We start from the raw sequence: 19,274 nt of genomic DNA on the forward strand, positions 1-19,274 counted from the left end.
ATCATGTATATTGTGACTGCAAAAATTGAAATATTAAAAAGCAAGGCGAAACGACTGAAATCCTCATCATTGTCTTCAATATAAGAGATATAATACCATGTTTAGTGCTAAAGATAGTGCCACAAATTAAAGATAGCAAGCCACTGCGATGAGTATTTCCATCAATCGTTACCCTATTCAAAATGGAGTGTCACAATTGTCTGCCTAACCACATGTTCCTATCCTTGCAGGACAATTGCTGTATTCTAAAATTATTGCTGTTGATGCCGCTGGATTGGAATCCCAACCTGTCATCTCTGACGGAGTCGTGGTTGACACAACGCCACCCCAAGTGCTACAGAAATTCGATTTCGGTGACAACGTTCTCAGGAACCCGTCCTTTGAAGACACCATCGCTTCCAATACTTCTGAGACCATGTTCGAATCGTGCAAGCCATCGGGTACTCCCGCTGACTGGCAGGTTGACGGGAAAGCTGAAGTACACGCCTGTGAAGCAGGCATCGCTCAGGATGGACTCTCGCTTCTTCTCGTTCGAGGTGAAATCTCGCAAACGTTTGCTTCCTTTCCCGGAGAGAAATATCGTCTTAGCTTCCATGCAAGTCACTCAACGAAATCTAGTGTACCTGTTATTTCACAGGAAGGGTTCTTCAAAGTGTCTCGTCTGCACAAAGTCTTTAAACTCTATCAATATTCCGCCTCACGAAAGAACGATACTGTCGTGTGGCAAGAGCAGCTTGAATATTTCATCGCAGATGAGAATGAAACGACCGTCGACATTGGTTCTTTCGGTACAGGAGGTGAGTATAAAGCCATACTTAACATAATTTACAAAAAACTTACGGTTATTGATATTCTTAAGAATCTCTTATAGAAAGAGACTAACAGTAATATGTTAAGCTTTTTACAATGTTTTATATTTGTGAAAATGTATGGCAACATAAGTCTTAGTTGATATCCGAGCGTTTCTCTACCGTTTGGCACTTAAATGCAAATGGTCTCTTCTTCTGAATTCGATTCTCTTTCAGCCATTATTGTAGATAATGTACGGATTAGACATCTAAAAGAGGGCGTGCCTCAACACCAATATAACCCTACAAAACAACTGGCCAGCGGTGTTCACGTGACAATCAGAAGCGTTGGTGATTGGCACACGGTACATGCCAACTGGGATGTCGTAGATGTGGAGAGTCCGGTCACTGAAAATCTATGGGCGATCGGTACAGTTAAAGGTGAGATTCAAATTTTAAAAAATCCTGTTTGCTTTAGTCTTAGGCTTCGACTGATGTTTCAATGAAAGTGTCATTGTATGTTGTTTAAACTCATTATGAGAGAATCACCTGCAAATGTCAAGGGTATAAGTAATCTATAATATCTATCATTGTGTATTACGGCAGGAGGCACACAGTTACAGGGTTTCACTTCTGTTGGACGTAAAACTTCAGGAACTCGCCACGACTTGGTTCTGGCTCACGGCTCCTTGCTCCATGTCACTCTCGTTTCAAGAAACGCCGCTGAATTAGAAACAGTAATATATTCAGATCCACTGACCGTTGACCTTACACCTCCAGATCTGTGCTGTGCTAGGGTAAATTCTAGTCTTTTTACCATTATAAATGTAATAAATGCGATTGTCAACAAGCTGTAAGCTACGCGTGGCTATAAGTCATATGTTCCTTAGAAAGTTATTATCAGAGTAGTTTTGTCGCCAGCTAACCTTTCCAAAGAATTAGCTCGCTCAAGAGGTGTCATCTCGATAAGACATACAGAAACACCGCAAAAGTGATATCAAGAATTCTGTTGGTGTAGTTTTTATATTTCGTGATGTATCGAAAGCTGTAAAATGAACAAAGTTTTACATCAAGTAGCGTGCCGATTTATTCCTAAAAATGAATATTTTTATGTGTATTGAACCTAAAAGAGACACGAATAATCTAAATTAAACCTTGAACATTCCAGGATGGTGACGATGAAGACGACATTGACTACCAGGATTCTACGATGTTATCGATTCATTGGTCAGTTGACGACCCTGAAAGTGGGGTTGATTTCTGTGAAGTTGCAGTCGGTGAGTGAAATCAAAGACGTTGGCGAAGTCTTCCATTTCACTGTCTATGGTGAAGTACATATCCAAGGTCCCGACAAACGTTTGGAGCAAACATTCTATAAACATTCTGTAGATCTTAAGTCACAGAAAAACTGCGATGTCATGATATCCTGTATCAAAATAGAAATTGAAGATCAGAAGTATAGTCATATTACCACACTTGTTATACATTGGGCTTAGCAAATAGCAGTTATCGTTTTAACATTGTAGTGCATGAATTGGGCATTGTTACTTGTTGTCAAACACCTCCAAAGATCTACCTTGCATATTAATGACATGATATTGACATATTGCCAAATGAAGCTGCCATAAATGCGATCTACAATGTTACTTTTGTAATTGTAACAAAATGCAAAGTGATTATCCCAAGCGATGTATGCTCTGTGTCGATGTCATTGACTGCATGAGATAAACCATGTGCACGCACCAATGCAGTGGCGAAAACACATGGCATCTACGAATATTTCTGCTATCTGTTTTGTCTAGGTCTTAGTCCTGGTTCAGCGGAGATACAGGATTTTACAAGATCCGATGAATTGACACATGCAAAAGTTGACGTCAGCGGTAAAGTACAGCATGGACACAAATTGTACTCGACTATACGCTGCCACAATTACGCAAAACTTTCACGGAAAACAGCGACAAACGGTGTGACCATCGTGACGGAAAATCCAAGCGCCCTCAACGCCGTGGTTGAGATTACCATGGCGGCAGATACACACTATCCTTCAAGAGGCAATCATCAGCCGAGACCTGACATTGTGTCTTTAGCTTGGCATGGATTCAGTGATTTAACCGGCATATCGTATTATCAGGTAGGTTACAAACACTGAAGTAGGCTTGAAAATTAATAGCGTTTTCCTGAAGGTGGGTACTATACTTCTACGTTTATTTTGTGTACACAGTGCAAAATACAAAGATCTGGAGAGGAGGTGCTCGGCTGGACCAATGTGGGAGACAGCGGCGAGCATTTTGCCACGCTATTCGGACTTCAGCTGAAATCGTACGAGAAATACGACATTCTTCTCAGAGCTGTGAATCATCTGGATCACGGCAGTGATGACGTCACGGCACAAGTAACCATAGAGACCGAACCGCCTTCTATTAAAAGTAAGGTTCTCTGGTGATATTGCCACTAGGGAAGACAATTTAAAATTTAAAATAAGTATATCTTAAAAGCTGGTTGAGATGTGTGTAGGACGAATGTTACTATATTGCTGAACACATGTCGCACACCGACCTCTGTCAAACGACTAACAGCTACTTTGATTTTTTATACTTAAAAATATTTTGATGAACGCCCTCTCGGTTATACATAGGTAGTCAACTTTGAAATTTCTGTTTGAAAATTGCATTTCTTTTAATATTATGCCTTCTGTTGTCATTGTACATCCCATCCATAAAATATTTGGCATACTCTTGAATTGCTGTTTGCTTTCTATTTTACCATAAAAGGTAACATCATTGCCGTGACGTGGCTGTCCACTTCGGAATTGGTTTTAGACTGGACCGGTGTGTTTGTTAGTAACTCTTCCCTCGTCTACGAGTTGACTGTCGGTACCGCCTATGCCAGCAACAACGTCGTCAGCTGGCTGGAAACCACGGCGACGAAAATGACGATCAATGATGTCGATCCATCACGTGAATACCACGTGGTTGTCACGGCTATAAACGAGGCAGGGTTGTATAGGTCAACAAATCAAAGGATAGTGTATGGTGAAAGTATGTAACTTTTAGAGACATATCGGTCTTCAAGATTTTTCCCTGTGTAGTTATTCTACCATAATGTCAGATTGCGCTTTATGGTTTCACAACATAAAAAACACATTTCTCCGCTTTAGCCTTAAAATTTTCAGTTATCGCTCATTCAAATTGTAAATTTTGAAATATTATTTTGTCCGTCCTGGTTTAGCTGAATATAAACGAATATCTTTGAGATTTATAAAAGAATGCAAGCAATACCACATCTGGTAAAACTATAGTCTTCATTGAAAAAAGTTCATGCCTTAAATCTACATACCCGTCCAGCGTTATATTTCACTTCGCGCAGCTTGAATGCAAATGAGCGTTGCATTGCCTTTGTTATGTAAGATGTTAACTTGTATTTACGTTATGCTGTTACAATAAATGTCAGCTACACACTTTATGTCCAAGAGTACTTGTTGTGCTTTTTTCTTCAACACGCACAGAATGTTCCCTGCATCTCATTGCAACTCCCGTGCCTAAACTGCAGTGACATGACGGCGAGTGGTATATTAGTTTGATCCATACCTTCATCCCCGTTCATGAATAGTTCACTGTGACAATAAAATATACTTTCGAATTACTCACGTACTGTTCTTACCGTTAAGTCCCCGTTGTTTGCCACTTTCAACGATCAAAATATTCTTGGTCGACTTATGAATTACCCCATGTATGGCAATAGAGATCCCCTTGAAGGGATGGAAAGCTGACTTCCTTGTCATTAATTCACCTTCCCGCCAAAATTGCCTCGCCAAGTGCAATAATGAGCATAACTTAACTGCCGTTCTATATCAAACCTTAGGGAACTTAGGCTCTTTCTTAGCACTCGCAAGTTTGAATAAGATAACACGTTTATTTTGATGTGTTTCTTGCTAGAAAACAAGGTATAGTCATAGCACAATTTGTTACAGTACACAACACTTTCGTGAACCATTTGTATTATTTGAATTATCAGTTCAAATAATACACCGCTGAAAAACAATTCATTATGAATAAACCGATGGTCTTATGGACAATTTACAACGACACGGCCACTTTCAATACTTTATGAAGAGTTTTAAGAACGTAGTGAATTTATTAGAAACACTTGTTCATACTATCGCCGAGGAAATTAATATGCACAGGCAACATCAAAACGACGCAGGTTTGCTACATGGATATTAGGGAACGTCACTTAAGAAAACACAACTTTAGTAAAGTTTTAGGATTATGGTGCATTCAAGAGATATACGAACACTGGACGTTGCTAGAGCTGATGACGCCCTATGTAATCCTTTATTTTTTGTGGAAAGAGCGGATGAAGATATTCGTTAGATAATGAAGAAAGATAACAATTGTCAAGGGAGTTTATTCAAATGTCACATATTATATGACGTAGTGTACAAAAGAAGATCGAAGATCGAATATGGAAAACCGGAGATTGAATAACACGGTCTTCGAACTTCTGTCTTCGTGTTGCGTATCATTCTTCCTGATTCATCTATTTATTTAACGATTTAGCCGTAGTCATGTCTTGTCTCGGTAGAGATCACGAACGAAATCATAGATTTGCATTCAGCAAAGGGGTAATTTTTGACACTTTTTAGTTGTCTACAGTCGTCACTTTTACACTCATTTTATGCATATGTTCCATGTTTCCTTGATATCAAAACATGGTAAAACAGAGTGATTTGGTCCCTTTTCACAGTAAAGTAGAAGTTTGGAAAAAGCTCAAAGCAATGTCGGTCACCCTCCCATACTCTTCAAAGACAGTCGATCGGTGTGTCGCTCGCGTGACACGATTTTTATTCCTTTGTTTTAGGAGAGAGTCAAGCAACGAATCGCCCAACGTTTGTCGACCATTTTTCAATTATTGTCCGGCTTTAAAGAACATCCCCTTGAAGGAAAATGGAAGAGACAATTCGTTATCCAAAAAATTACGAAAAGATGTTTATTCATTGAAATATCTCATGCATCCCCGTCGATCTGTTCGTCTTCCTGCTTTTCTATTGATCAATTTCTTTGTGTCGGCACCAGCTCTTCTATTTACCTCACTTTGCCACCCTTCTGCATGTATCTGTATAACCCATCTGTCTTAATTCACCCTGATGTTGTTCACATAATAGAATACTCTTATTTGCACAGCAGTAACACCTGTATCCCCCCTATTTGTAACAATCAACCCTATTTGTAACAAAACTTAATTTTCAAAAAAACTTTGCCGTATTTGTTGAAATATTAATAAAATATGTATATTTGTATGTTTGGGGGCAATTTTCTTTTTTTCCGTTGTCAAAACTCATTTTTCCGATACTGCTTTTGTTACAAATTGGGTTGATTGTTACAAATAGGGGTGACATGTCAACCCTACTTGTAATAATCAACCCTATTTGTAACAAAACCTAATTTTCAAAGAAACTTGGCCGTATTTGATGAAATCTTGATGAAATATACATATTTATATGTTTGGGGCAATTTTCTTTTTTTTCCTTGTCGAAACTCATTTTTTTTCCGAAAATGCTCGTTAGATTAAATTTCGTTGCGCAGGTTCCTGGGGATAAGAGGCCTACTTGTAAGATGTAATTAAGTCGTGCAGATACATGCCAAAGTTTGTTTCGGGCAATTTTCACCAATTTCGGTCAAAAATGTTAAAAATCTTGTTTTCTGACCGAAATCATACTAAACCTATATGGGGTTAACTTTTGTTACAAATTGGGTTGATTGTTACAAATAGGGGTGACGTGTCAAGGAAAAAAAGGAAAATTGCCCCAAACATATAAATATGTATATTTCATCAAGATTTCATCAAATACGGCCAAGTTTCTTTGAAAATTAGGTTTTGTTACAAATAGGGTTAATTGTTACAAATAGGGTTGACATGTCACCCCTATTTGTAACAATCAACCCAATTTGTAACAAAAGCAGTTTCGAAAAAATGACTTTTGACAAGGAAAAAAAAAGAAAATTGCCCCAAACATACAAATATGCATATTTTATTAATATTTCAACAAATACGGCAAAGTTCTTTTGAAAATTAAGTGTTGTTACAAATAGGGTTGATTGTTACAAATAGGGGTGATACAACACCTCACCAGCCAACATTCATCACTATCAAACATTACTATAGTACATATGAGTGTATAACTAAGAAGATTAAATGTTAACGGGTTGTATGTAACATAACGGCGTCCTACAAGATTTGCATTAAAAAAAACATTGCTTATACAGTCATGCGTTTTCACAAAGGCTGTTGGAAATTTTAGAGATTCACGTCAATATTGCCTCACCTTATTAAATTTTTCAAATCTTGATATGTTATTCACAAGACCAGAAGGCGATATTCTTTCCTCCGGGTTATTGTTCCAGCAGTGTCTCATCAAACCATAAATGTCTTCGGTGCAGTGGCGAGGTTTTGACATCCGATGACCCATGGTTAATTTTTGGACTAAGAAGGCGGGTTCAAGTGATCGGAATTCGGGATATGGAGTATCACCTGGGCAATTGTTGAAGGACATAAAGATGATCTTTAAGGTGTTAATACTATGGTCTATTATGGCGACTTTTGAAATCGTCAAGCCAATTTTTAAGTAAAGATACGAAGCATAATGATATCTGTAACATAATGTATTCTGAACACTATGTATCCAGACATATTTAAGAGCCCATGAAGTGGTCTGACACCGAAACATTACGATCTCTTCTAGTGCCCCTGCATGCGATATGTTAATTTCAGCGACCATTTATTACACGTGTTTACTAGATTAAAGGATAAAAGTAACATTTCAGATTCGCATTTGCTGGCCAGAATACAGTTTTCACCTTCTCCGCAGATTGTATTATCTTTAGAGTATCTCACATCGCCACAGACTGTTTAGCTAATGGGTGAATATGAATGGGGCCCATTGCCATGAGTTTTGTCATACCTAGTGCGAAGCCATGCAGGAAAAATATTTATTTGAAGTGTCATCAATATATTGCGCATTTCGCTGGTAACGTAAATGCTTGGTCAAGTATGGTATCGTGAATATCTCCCAAAAACCATTTAAAGAAGGTTGAAAGCATGTCATGGACATTTTTATGTCGTAAGGGTTGGCAGTTTATTTTTTCAAAAAAAGTTTTAATTTCATTACTCATTCAACAAGCGAACCCAATTACAGAATGAGGTCGCAATAACCTTCTATCCAATGGAGCAACAAGGAGTCAAGTGCCCTGCTCAGGAGCACAACACCGTGTTGGAGTCTCGAACCCACTACCCTCTTAAAGTGAGGCCGTTATCATGACCTACAGATCGTGAGTCCGGTACCCTGGCAACATCCCCACGATGCTCCTATGTGGGGCAGTGGTCAGACTCCACATTGCCACTATTACACAGTTTTGTCTGTATAATACTGGCAATGACACAGTACCCCTATTTTGTGCGAATAGAAATACGTTTGACACTCTAATTCAAAACTATACAATTCAGAAAAATTGTCACACAAAATTATATTTACTAAGCAAATGGCGTGACAGGGAACTCTCTTCAGAGAAGACATATGCAACTTAGAACATTTGCAAATTTTACAAATGCACATTTCCTCATATTGTGGATATACGTGAAAAAAAAAAATAATGTTCGAAAAAATATACAAAATAATGCGATAATACTTTTCTGCTGCAATATTTTTTATCCATTCAACATCACTGATAGAACTCACTCTAAGTAAACCTTTAAAAAACTAATGTCCTGTAAACTCAATTGCGAATCTTTACAAAAAATCGACGAATATTATGTGAATCTTTACGTCAACTTTAGAATTAAAGGGTTAACTTAAAATTGTTCGTGTTTAGATTATTCACTTATCTATGTTATACTTTGTAAGAAATTTACTTTATAAAATACAATGAAAATTTTCGTTATCATTCGAAGATATTCCTTAGACCTTGAATAGAATTTGAAAGCGATAATTTTGCTAATTTTTGAACAAAAATTTTGATTAGAGGGCTAAACATATGTTCGATAGATAGATCGATAGATAGATAGATAGATAGATAGATAGATAGATAGATAGATAGATAGATAGACAGATAGATAAATAGATAAAAAGAAAAATAGAAAGATAGGTAGATACATACATACATACATACATACATACATACATACATACACATACATACATACATACATACATACATACGTACGTACATACATACATACATACATACATACATACATACATACATACATACATACATACATACATACACACACATACATACATACATACATACATACATACACACATACATACATACATACATACATACATACATACATACATACATACATACATACATACATACATACATACATACATACATACATACATACATACATACATACATACATACACACATACATACATACATACATACATACATACACACATACATGCTAAAGTATAGAGATGTCCTCATGACAAATAATGTCATTGTTATTTATAGTACGTATACAGATACAAAAAAGTCAAGAATATAAAAGATTTGTCTTCCATACCTCTTGTGGCCATCTCCCATAGCAATACTCCATATGACCAGCTGTGCGAAAACACCGAGAAAACTTTATGAGAAAAACATTTTTTAAACCTTGCGAAAATCTCTGTTCATTTATACAACATTGGTCAAACCAATTGAATCTCCATTATTACAAGAGGCAATAACAGAAGGTATTCACTGATACCACCTCACTGTTCTATACACCACACACAAAGTTCTGTCAATTATTGATCTGACTGATCCTTGCATTAGACTCTGACTTAATTTCTAGAACTAAAATCGTTCGAAAATAAACTCTCCCGTGATATGAACAAATTCGTGGTCAACTCAACACGTGCTAAGGGACAAACTCGTCCTCTTTTCAATTCGATCATGTAGAATCGTTCATCATTTGAGCTCACTCACCCTGTGTTTACATTAATATAACACGCGAATACGATATTGATTTCAATTTTGATGAGTACCATAAATCATGGCATCGAAGCTTTAATTGTCATGTCTGAAGTCGGGGGTTAGAGATCAAATGACTGACAATTTTGTATGTTTAAGTGAACAGAACAACTGACACAATTGCTAACATGATACAAATGTAACAGAAATAATTTGAAAAGTAGAGACTATGCCAATCTAATGCAGGGCACCTGCAGACTTACATGTCAGATTCATGGGAATACACTCCAGCCGAAAGTGCTTCAGGAGCCATCCAACGGACAGGTACAAGCATTCCTCCCTGTATAAAATATGAGACAAAGGGTAACCATCGCTACAACGAAAAGGCAACGATGACATAAAGAATACCAGTAACACTGTGAGTTGATATGCCGATTAATGATATCGTTGAAACAGAAAGACATCAAGTGTCCCATGTTAGCAACATTTTTACCAAAATCCTTTAACGGTAACCTCCCTAACTGAGACTGGCCTTATAAATTGACCCTCTTTCTTTGCAAAGTGATGCAAAAACGGAAATGTGATGAATATGGTATGGTGTAAGAGAGATGCTGTAGGTATGGATACGGAGGCCTGTCAATACCAATCACAGCAATTGTACTGACATGTTTCCAGTATTTCCAAGAGGTTACACAAAGAACTTTCGATACTTGATAACTATCAATATTACGTTATGTTCAGAAAGACAAGATATAGGTTTGATGTTTTCGCCCTGTGATTTAAAAATGCTTGTTTTTGTCGATATCCTAGATTTCGTGAGTAATAGTCATACAAAACAGTAACATATGTCTTCGGAAAGTTGGATAGGATATACCGTTGGGTGTCTTTGGTATTGTCCTTTTTGGTAAACATCTCTTGACAGACCAAAATCCGCTATTTTGGCAACGTCGTCAAATGAGATTAAAATGTTCCGAGCTGCGATATCACGATGGACAACCTAAAAACAAAATGTGTAACACATCAAAACCTGAAATATATACTTGAAAGAGAAGTATTTTGTTCATATCCATCTCTATCATTTTGGAAATTTCTCGAATACTGCATCGTCAGTATGCTTTTACATGGAAGACTCATAGAAAATCCATGGAAGTTGTGTCGATCTGAAGAGTAAGTTTCACCCTAAACAACGTAGATGCTCCCAATCATGAACTTCTGTCCAGAATTTCGTTTCGCTTGTTAAAGTCTACAGAGCGAAGAAGATGGTCGTACTTCTCTGGGAATCAAATTTGGGTGTGTTATATGATGTGTATCTGTTATTAACTGCATTAACCATAATATTATTCATCTGCGTTTTATCGCAAAGTATATGATTTCAGGCAGCGGTTACTTTATACATAATATGTAAGTGTTAGGATATTCTATCAATTGAAATCTTTAAAATATCAAAGATAAAAGTCTTCATCAGCTCAATAAACAGATCAAAAGCCATCCTTCTCGAAACGATTAGAAGTTTTCAAAAGCATCTGACTCACCTGTTGATGTTTTAGATATTCCATAGCCCTTGTCACGTGTAAAGCAAATGTTACGAGACTCCTGTCGAGCTGTTCAACAGTATCGTTGCTTCCCTCTGGCCATTCCTGTAGATAGTTTAGTAAATCTTGCCTCATCAGCTCAGTTACCGTGCAACAATAACCTGTGGGATTAGACGTACATGTGAATCAAACAGATTTATTTCGCTGATCTCTTAATGCATACCATCCTATGATAGAAAAAATTATTAGCTAGGAGTATTTAGGAAATGTAAACTTGTATTATTTCAAGGTGATACACTCTCGAAATTTTGATATCGTCATTTAGCAGATGTCAGCTGATATATTTTTGAACTGAAGTTGTTTCTCAGTTTTGCTGTGTCGATTGCATTTTCGAAAATGATATAATATGGTAATTGCCTATGTTTTGCACGTTAATGACCTAAATCAACATAAGGTATTGTGATCACTTTCACTCCTAGTATGTATCTAGGGATGATGTGTGAGTGCATTGCACATGCGCTTCGAGGTAGAGCAACACGAAAGGAGTGGAATTTCTGGGCAGAAAGACGATGATTCTAACTGTTTGCAATAAGGCGTTCAGATCGCAGGTGATGTAACGACAGGGAAGACTCATAGAAGAATGCATGACACACAAAATTTAAACACATCCCTCCTGAAAGAGCAAAAAATAACAACAACGACAAGAACAACAACAATAAAATCGAAATTGAGACACCGCATTTAAACAGGACAATATCTGGTATACACACTTACTTGGTTCAGAGATAACGCCGATTAGTTTGATAACATTTGCATGGTCTTGCAGCTTCTTAAGGAGTTGGATTTCTTGATCAAATGTCGGTCGATATTCGATGTCATCTGAAATAAGATGACTATCTTAATTGTCCCTCTCTTGATCTTATTTTATCAGTATACTTTCATTTCCCTAATATAAATTATGTGGCCAATTTTTGTCACATCAGACAATGGAACATCAGAAAGTTAATTTCATTAATTTCAAATGGGAAACGGAGGAAAGATATGTCAGAGAATCTGATATGTTTAGTAATTGACGATCCGTAAGGTTTGTCTCTGATATCTCACATTGCTTGTGACTATGTCAATATGTCCACTACCATCTTATCTGCGCTATTAACGTCTCACTTTAAGTTAACCTTGGTGCACTGCAACTTCTCTAATGTATCTAGTATAAAGGTATAAGATTTTGAATATTTTGATAATGAAACGACTTCTTTTCAAGATAGAGAGCTTCATTAACAATGTTACTTGAAAATAACTCTTCTTACCTTTCAGTATTTTCACGGCTACAATCATTAAATCATCTCTGGAAAGGGTCAACCTCGCCTTGTGCACATTTGAAAATGCCCCTTCACCAAGACGATCAAGAATTTCTAGTTGCTCCCTATGAAAATTCTTTACTCCTGGCTGTACGTAATAAGAAATCAAACGATTTAAAGGGCATTTCTCTCCATCCTCACATTGGACAGACTACATACACCTCATTCTATAGCCTACACTCCGATGTTCTTAAAATAATACTAACCAATGGTGTTCTCCTCCTGTGTGCATCTTTGCTTTCGAGACGACAGTATCCATTAAACTGGGTTTTGATTTCTTCATTCTCAATCTCAATATGGTTATAATTGAGAAAACTACGAACACAGAGCAAGCGGCTGCAATGATACCTATGATATGACGACCAGTCTCACCATTCCATTGGTCTGGCAATGCTATCAAACAAAAAACCTTTTTTGTAAGATAGTGCACACAATGAATGCACGCAGAAACTTCTAAAAACAATTTCTCTCGCTCCTGATTAAATTATATAGATTACAGGTTTGAAAAGTATGTATGTATGTATGTATGTATGTATGTATGTATGTATGTATGTATGTATGTATGTATGTATGTATGTATGTATGTATGTATGTATGTATGTATGTATGTATGTACGTATGTATGTACGTATGTATGTACGTATGTATGTACGTATGTATGTACGTATGTATGTACGTATGTATGTATGTACGTATGTATGTACGTACTGTATGTATGACTGTATGTATGACTGTATGTATGACTGTATGTATGACTGTATGACTGTATGTATGACTGTATGTATGAATGTATGTATGTCTGTATGTATGTATGTATGTATGTATGTATGTATGTATGTATGTATGTATGTATGTATGTATGTATGTATGTATGTACGTATGTATGTACGTATGTATGTACGACTGTATGTATGAATGTATGTATGACTGTATGTATGACTGTATGTATGACTGTATGTATGACTGTATGTTGTATGTATGTATGTATGTATGTATGTATGTATGTATGTATGTATGTATGTATGTATGTATGTATGTATGTATGTATGTATGTATGTATGTATGTATGTATGTATGTATGTATGTATGTGTGCTACAGCTGTGTGCTAGTGAATGAATGAGTATGTCCGATACGGAGGGTGAAGTAAGCTTTTCCAGTATGACAGAAAGCCAAGACCCTAAAATTAAAAAAGAGCCTATTGATGGTTATGGTGCAACAAGTGGAAAAGAATTAGCTGAAATCCTGTTGCATCAAAAGGAAATTCTTCAGCTCAAATTGAATCTGTATAAACAAGAGCAGGCAAATCACGCGCAGCATTTAGAGAGAGAACGCATGCGTCTGAATGCAGAAAAACGAAGACATGAGCTAGAAAAAGAGAAACAACTATTTGAACTAAAGGCAGAAAGAGAACAGCGCAAACACGATTTGAAAATGAAAGAATTAGATGTACAACAAGCGAAAGCAAATTCGCATGATACGGATCGTGAGTTCAATGATTGGACTGCTAAGCTCCCTCAGTTCAAAGAAGGTGACAATGTTGACACACATTTGCGTACATTCGAGAGGCTAGCTCGAACGTACAGTTGGCCTAAGCGGATTTGGCCAAAGAAATTAGCTCCGACTCTTGTAGGTAAGGCCCAGGAGCATTCCAGCCCCGCGCCCACACAAAAATTGACCAATTTGGGATTATGGCTTATCAACCAATTTCATTGTTCCTGCTGTTTTTCCTTAAATGTTTGGTTAGTCCTATGTACTTGACACCTTTCGGGAAACTTGTACCTGGTTGGTCTAAAGGGCTCTTCCGATAATTTTTTATGACCCCTCGTGCTGGTGAGGTGTTAAACTTCTTTTTAACAGTAGTATAGTCTCAGCTATACACAAGTGATCAGTATTACAACTGCATAGCATCGGTTGAGACACCATGGAAGGTTTCGCGCTTGGCTGTAAGGTAGAAGCTCTTGACGATGGTAACTGGTGGTCCAAAGGCATTGTGAAGGAAGTGATTCAAAACGAAGGGACATGCACGTATCTAGTTGGGTTTGATGGCTGGTTGGCAAAAAAAAAGTCAAACTGGACTCCTCGAACAACAGAAAACACAAAACTCGAAAGCTATCTAGAAGTGACAAAACTCGCACTTCTAGAGATACCCTTACAAACAAGGAAACAGAACATGTTGCGTGCTCAGAGAATCGCGATAAACAAGCTTGCAAACAATAGGCTAATTACAATAAAACCCTTCGACAAGGGTCAAGGCATCATCATTGTAAACACAAAAGATTACGTACACGAATGCGAAAGACAATACGCAACACCCAGTATATACACAACTAGACAATGACGACACAGAACAAACAGTAAACAAAGTACACGAACTATGAAACAAAATGTACGAGAAAAAACACATCGACCATGATACTTATAAGTATCTCGATCCAAAAAACATAAAAATCCGTACCCCGCAGTGGTACTTACTACCTAAAATTCACAAACCGCCGCCCGAAAACTCAACGTTTGCAGGGAGACCAATAATTAGCGGCTGCTCTAGTCCCACTAACAGAATCTCAGAATTCTTGGATTACTTCATAAAACCATTGGTCCAGCAACAACCAACGTATTTAAAAGATACAACAAACTTCATACAAGAAATTGAAAAAACAAATGTCCCCCAACTAGTCAAAACAAAATTCACAGAAGTAAAGAAACAAAAACAAACAAACCAGACCACCAAATGGACTCACAACGAGACCCAAACATTGATATTCTTGCCTCGCTATTCGATGAGCAAGATCACTAAAACACATTAAAATAAATATTCACAAACACATAAAAATAAATATTCACAAACACAAACTAAGGAAAGAATCTACATTGCGACTGATGAGAAACCACACTCGGGTTTCGAAACGCAAGCGTCAAAGGGCCACTCTATCAACTTTGTAACACCATAGGTCCGGCTGCGTCTCGCCATAAGCTTTCCCCACACAAACAAAACATTACCGTACACACTAATCCAAACTTCCCTACAAATATCCGAGGCGAAACAAACATTTTTTATTAACACAAACAATCGGATAAGAATGTAGGAACACATTTTTGAAACGAACCAAACACAAACTCGACACAAAAACATTTTGGATAGTTAGGTGGGGAGCCTCTTTCACACTTTATACAAATCTGCTGATGATGTCATGAATATGTAATTAGGTGAAAGTGGCCGTCGACGCGTCGCGACTGGCAGTGGCGCTGCACTTGATAAGTCTTAGTCGGGTGGTTACCGTATAACTGGAACAGCCGATCGTTTGCTGAGACGATCAAAAGGTGTCAAGTGTAAAGTAGTAAAGTAAACTATGCAAACTAATAGACGGGGCCCACGAACGTCGTTTCAGGCCCAAACGACACTCTGAGCCCCGTCAAGTTCTGTGGGGGCGCAGGGCTGTCATGAGGCATATTCTAGGTTGAAAGAAGACGATGCCCTGGATTATGATAAGGTCAAAGTTGCTATACTTAGAAAGTATGAGCTCACCAGAGAGTCATACAGAGTTAAATTCAGAGCTTGCAAACACACAGATGAGGAGACATTCTGTATGTGGGGTGATATTGTTGCCGATACTTTTGACCGCTGGATGGAAACAAGTGGGGTTCCGTCATTAAGTGGTGAAGATAAATGTGAACTATTTATAATGGAGCAATTAGTTGAAGGTGTGCCCAAGCAAATGCAAACATATTTGAAGGAAAGAGATCCTGAAAACTATAAGGAGTTGGTAAAACTTGGTGAGACATATAAATCTGCTCATTCTGGCGCTGCTAGCGATCAGACTGAGCGGAAGTGGGGTTTCAAAAGTTTTAACAATAAAAATAAGCAGCAAAAGGGTGAGGGAAAGAAGTCTGATAACTCATCCCAGAGCGGTGAGAAGTCAAAGCCCTCAGCTGCATGTTATACTTGTGGGAAAACTGGTCATTTGGCAAGAAATTGTCCTGAACAAAAGTCTGATAGAAATGCAGGTTGAGCAAAGACATGGTCATGTCAGAAGTCGGGATAACAAAGGCTATGATATTTGGGCTGAATTTGGTAATGATTATCTACTTGGGAGAAATACTTACGTTGGGTGTTTAGACGGTAAACCAGTGAGTATTCAGAGGGACACGGGTTGTTGTCAAACCTTGGTAAAGCCAGAGTTCGTACAACAATCTAACTATTTGCCTGGAGAGACTTGCAATATTAGTTTTGCAGACGAAACAGTGCACGAGGCGCCTGTTGTCAAAGCCCACATCGAAAGTGAAATTTTCACTGGACCTTTACGTATGGGGGTATGGAAGGTATACCTAAGGACGTTCTGCTAGGTGAGGACGCGCTTGCCTTGCAGGATCGCCGTGCGTTAGTGGTCACAAGACGTCAAAAGAAAGCGCGGGACGAGCGCGAGGCTATAGTTAAGCAAAATGAATTGGCGTCTGGCGTGAGAGCAATACCTGTTGAGGAATTGCCGACTCTCAGTGAAGCAGAAGAAAGTGATGATGACTTCGATGAGGAAGTAGAATCACCCGATGAAAGTAACAGTGCTTCAAACACATTGACAAGGTCAATGAAATCCAAGAGGTAAATGGGTCACGTGATGAACACGATGATTCACTGGGTATCTATAGATTGTTTGATGAGGACAATTTAAACGATTGGAGAGCGGATGATGTAAACAGTGAGAGTGAGTGTAATGATACCTCCCATGATGCATCAGCCCTTGACGAGCCGTTTGATGAGACTTCATCAGATCTGAGTGACATCAGTGATGACGAGGAAAGTGATGACGTCACTTCGAAAAGTGTCCAAGAATATTTCCACTGGATTAAATGTCAGCAGGAATATGCTGAAATATTAAGATTAGATCGGGATAAGTTAAGAGAACTTCAATCGGCCGATCTTACTCTTGCAAAGGTGCGAGAGCATGCAGATGCAAATCAATCGTCGGAAAATCAAACGGATTTTTCTGGCACGAGAAATTATTGTATCGTAAGTGGATTTCTTCACATAAGGTGCGTGAAGTTAAACAAATTGTAGTACCGGCAGAATGTCGCAATGCATTGCTAAGAGTGTCACATGGCATACCTCTGTCAGGACACCTTGGCATTGAAAGACTAAACAAAGGCTGCTACAATACTATTATTGGCCCAGTATTTTTAAGGATGTTGCAGAATACTGCAGGACTTGTAGTCCATGTCAAAAATCTGCAAGACGGAGAGCATCTGAGAAAGCGCCTCTTGTTTCGATGCCTATTATAAATATACCGTTTGAGTTAATTGCAATGGATATTGTGGGTCCCTTGAAAAGAACTCGACGTGGAAATAAGTTTATTTTAGTCATCGTGGATTATGCAACTCGGTATCCAGAGGCTTTGGCTATGCCAGACCAGGAAGCCGAGACTGTTGCGACAGCATTGATCGAAGTTTTTACTCAGATGGGACTACCTGGTGAAATTTTGACAGACCAGGGCACAAACTTCATGTCACGCCTTACGCCTTATGGATATGTGTGCGAAGTTGAAGATCTCAAAAATTCGAACGTCCCCATATCACGCACAAGGCAATGGATTAACTGAACGTTTTAATGAAATGCTCAAGGCCATGTCACAACATTTCGTAGCGGAAGACCCGAAGGAGTGGGACCGATATTTGCCGTACTTCTTTTTGCGTATAGAGAAATACCGCAAGCGAGTACCGGTTTCTCACCTGTCGAGCTAATGTATGGTCGAAGTATAAGAGGACCACTTGCTGTGATCAAGGTAAGTGGACTGAGAAAAGTTCACAGGAGGAAAATTTGGCGCAATACGTAATAACGATGCGAGAAAGGCTTGCCGACATGAGAAAAATTGTCAAAAAAACATGGAAAAGCCCAAGCACGACAAAAACGGTGGTATGATAGGGGAGCAAGGAAACGTTCTTTTAAGAACGGTGATAAAGTACTTGTACTCTTACCTTCCTCCACGCATAAGTTGAGTGCTCAGTGGCAAGGACCATTCACTGTGGTGAGGAAAGTCTAAACGTTGATTACGAAATTGAGCGAGGTGGCCGTAGACAACCAAAGCGGGTTTATCATATCAACATGCTGAGAGATGGAAAGAGAGAAATAAACCGTGTATTTTGTTGACACTGTTGATGCTGTGTGCAACAAGGACATAGAAAACTCTATGTACTACACACCGGAGGATCAGAGCACAGAGACTTGGAGAGATGTAGTAATTGCGGATTCGGTAACTGCGGATCAGCGTGCGGAACTGTTACGCTTACTGCAAGAGTACAGTGATGTTTTAACTGATGTACCCGGTTGTACTGATCAGGTAGAACACGATGTGATAACTACTGACGAAACGCCAATTTGTCAGAAACCATATCGTCTACCGCAGGCAGCTAAACAGACAGTTAAAGAGGAACTGCAGAAAATGCTGAAAGCTGGAATTATTACTGAATCAAAGAGTCCCTATGCCTCGCCTCTCGTTTAGTAAGAAAAAAAATGGGAATTCGATTCTGCGTTGACTATAGAGGACTGAATCAGGTCACGGTATCTGACGCATATCCGATGCCTAGACCAGATGAATTGATTGAGGAAATCGGCGGATCAAATTATATATCGACTATCGATCTAA

At 38.3% G+C, this 19,274-nt stretch overlaps 3 protein-coding genes across 3 annotated transcripts in view; 2 read left to right on the forward strand and 1 right to left on the reverse strand.

Moving 5' to 3' along the window:
• Positions 1-4,232, forward strand: part of LOC139138016 (uncharacterized) — a 23,996-nt gene extending 19,764 nt beyond the window's left edge. The window contains exons 30-36 of the mRNA XM_070706235.1: positions 231-797; positions 1,026-1,229; positions 1,395-1,585; positions 1,957-2,065; positions 2,591-2,919; positions 3,010-3,214; positions 3,560-4,232. Coding sequence (XP_070562336.1) covers positions 231-797; positions 1,026-1,229; positions 1,395-1,585; positions 1,957-2,065; positions 2,591-2,919; positions 3,010-3,214; positions 3,560-3,834 — 1,880 coding nt within the window. The 3' untranslated portion in view covers positions 3,835-4,232. The remainder of the gene's footprint in view (positions 1-230; positions 798-1,025; positions 1,230-1,394; positions 1,586-1,956; positions 2,066-2,590; positions 2,920-3,009; positions 3,215-3,559) is intronic.
• On the reverse strand, positions 3,727-13,020 carry LOC139138762 (fibroblast growth factor receptor 3-like). The gene is made up of 9 exons (XM_070707273.1): positions 12,848-13,020; positions 12,591-12,729; positions 12,058-12,162; positions 11,284-11,444; positions 10,626-10,748; positions 10,015-10,091; positions 9,363-9,403; positions 7,114-7,319; positions 3,727-5,723 (listed from the first exon to the last, which is right to left on the reverse strand). The coding sequence occupies exons 2-9, from the start codon at positions 12,616-12,618 to the stop codon at positions 5,697-5,699; spliced, it is 768 nt and encodes a 255-aa protein (XP_070563374.1). The 5' UTR covers positions 12,619-12,729; positions 12,848-13,020; the 3' UTR covers positions 3,727-5,696.
• Positions 13,021-16,952: 3,932 nt separating this feature from the next.
• On the forward strand, positions 16,953-19,130 carry LOC139138017 (uncharacterized). Its single transcript, XM_070706236.1, has 3 exons — positions 16,953-17,236; positions 17,284-17,569; positions 18,969-19,130. The coding sequence occupies exons 1-3, from the start codon at positions 16,953-16,955 to the stop codon at positions 19,128-19,130; spliced, it is 732 nt and encodes a 243-aa protein (XP_070562337.1).
• Positions 19,131-19,274: the final 144 nt, after the last annotated feature.

This window comes from Ptychodera flava, chromosome 8, assembly GCF_041260155.1.
Source record: "Ptychodera flava strain L36383 chromosome 8, AS_Pfla_20210202, whole genome shotgun sequence".
NCBI classification, from domain to species: domain Eukaryota; kingdom Metazoa; phylum Hemichordata; class Enteropneusta; family Ptychoderidae; genus Ptychodera; species Ptychodera flava.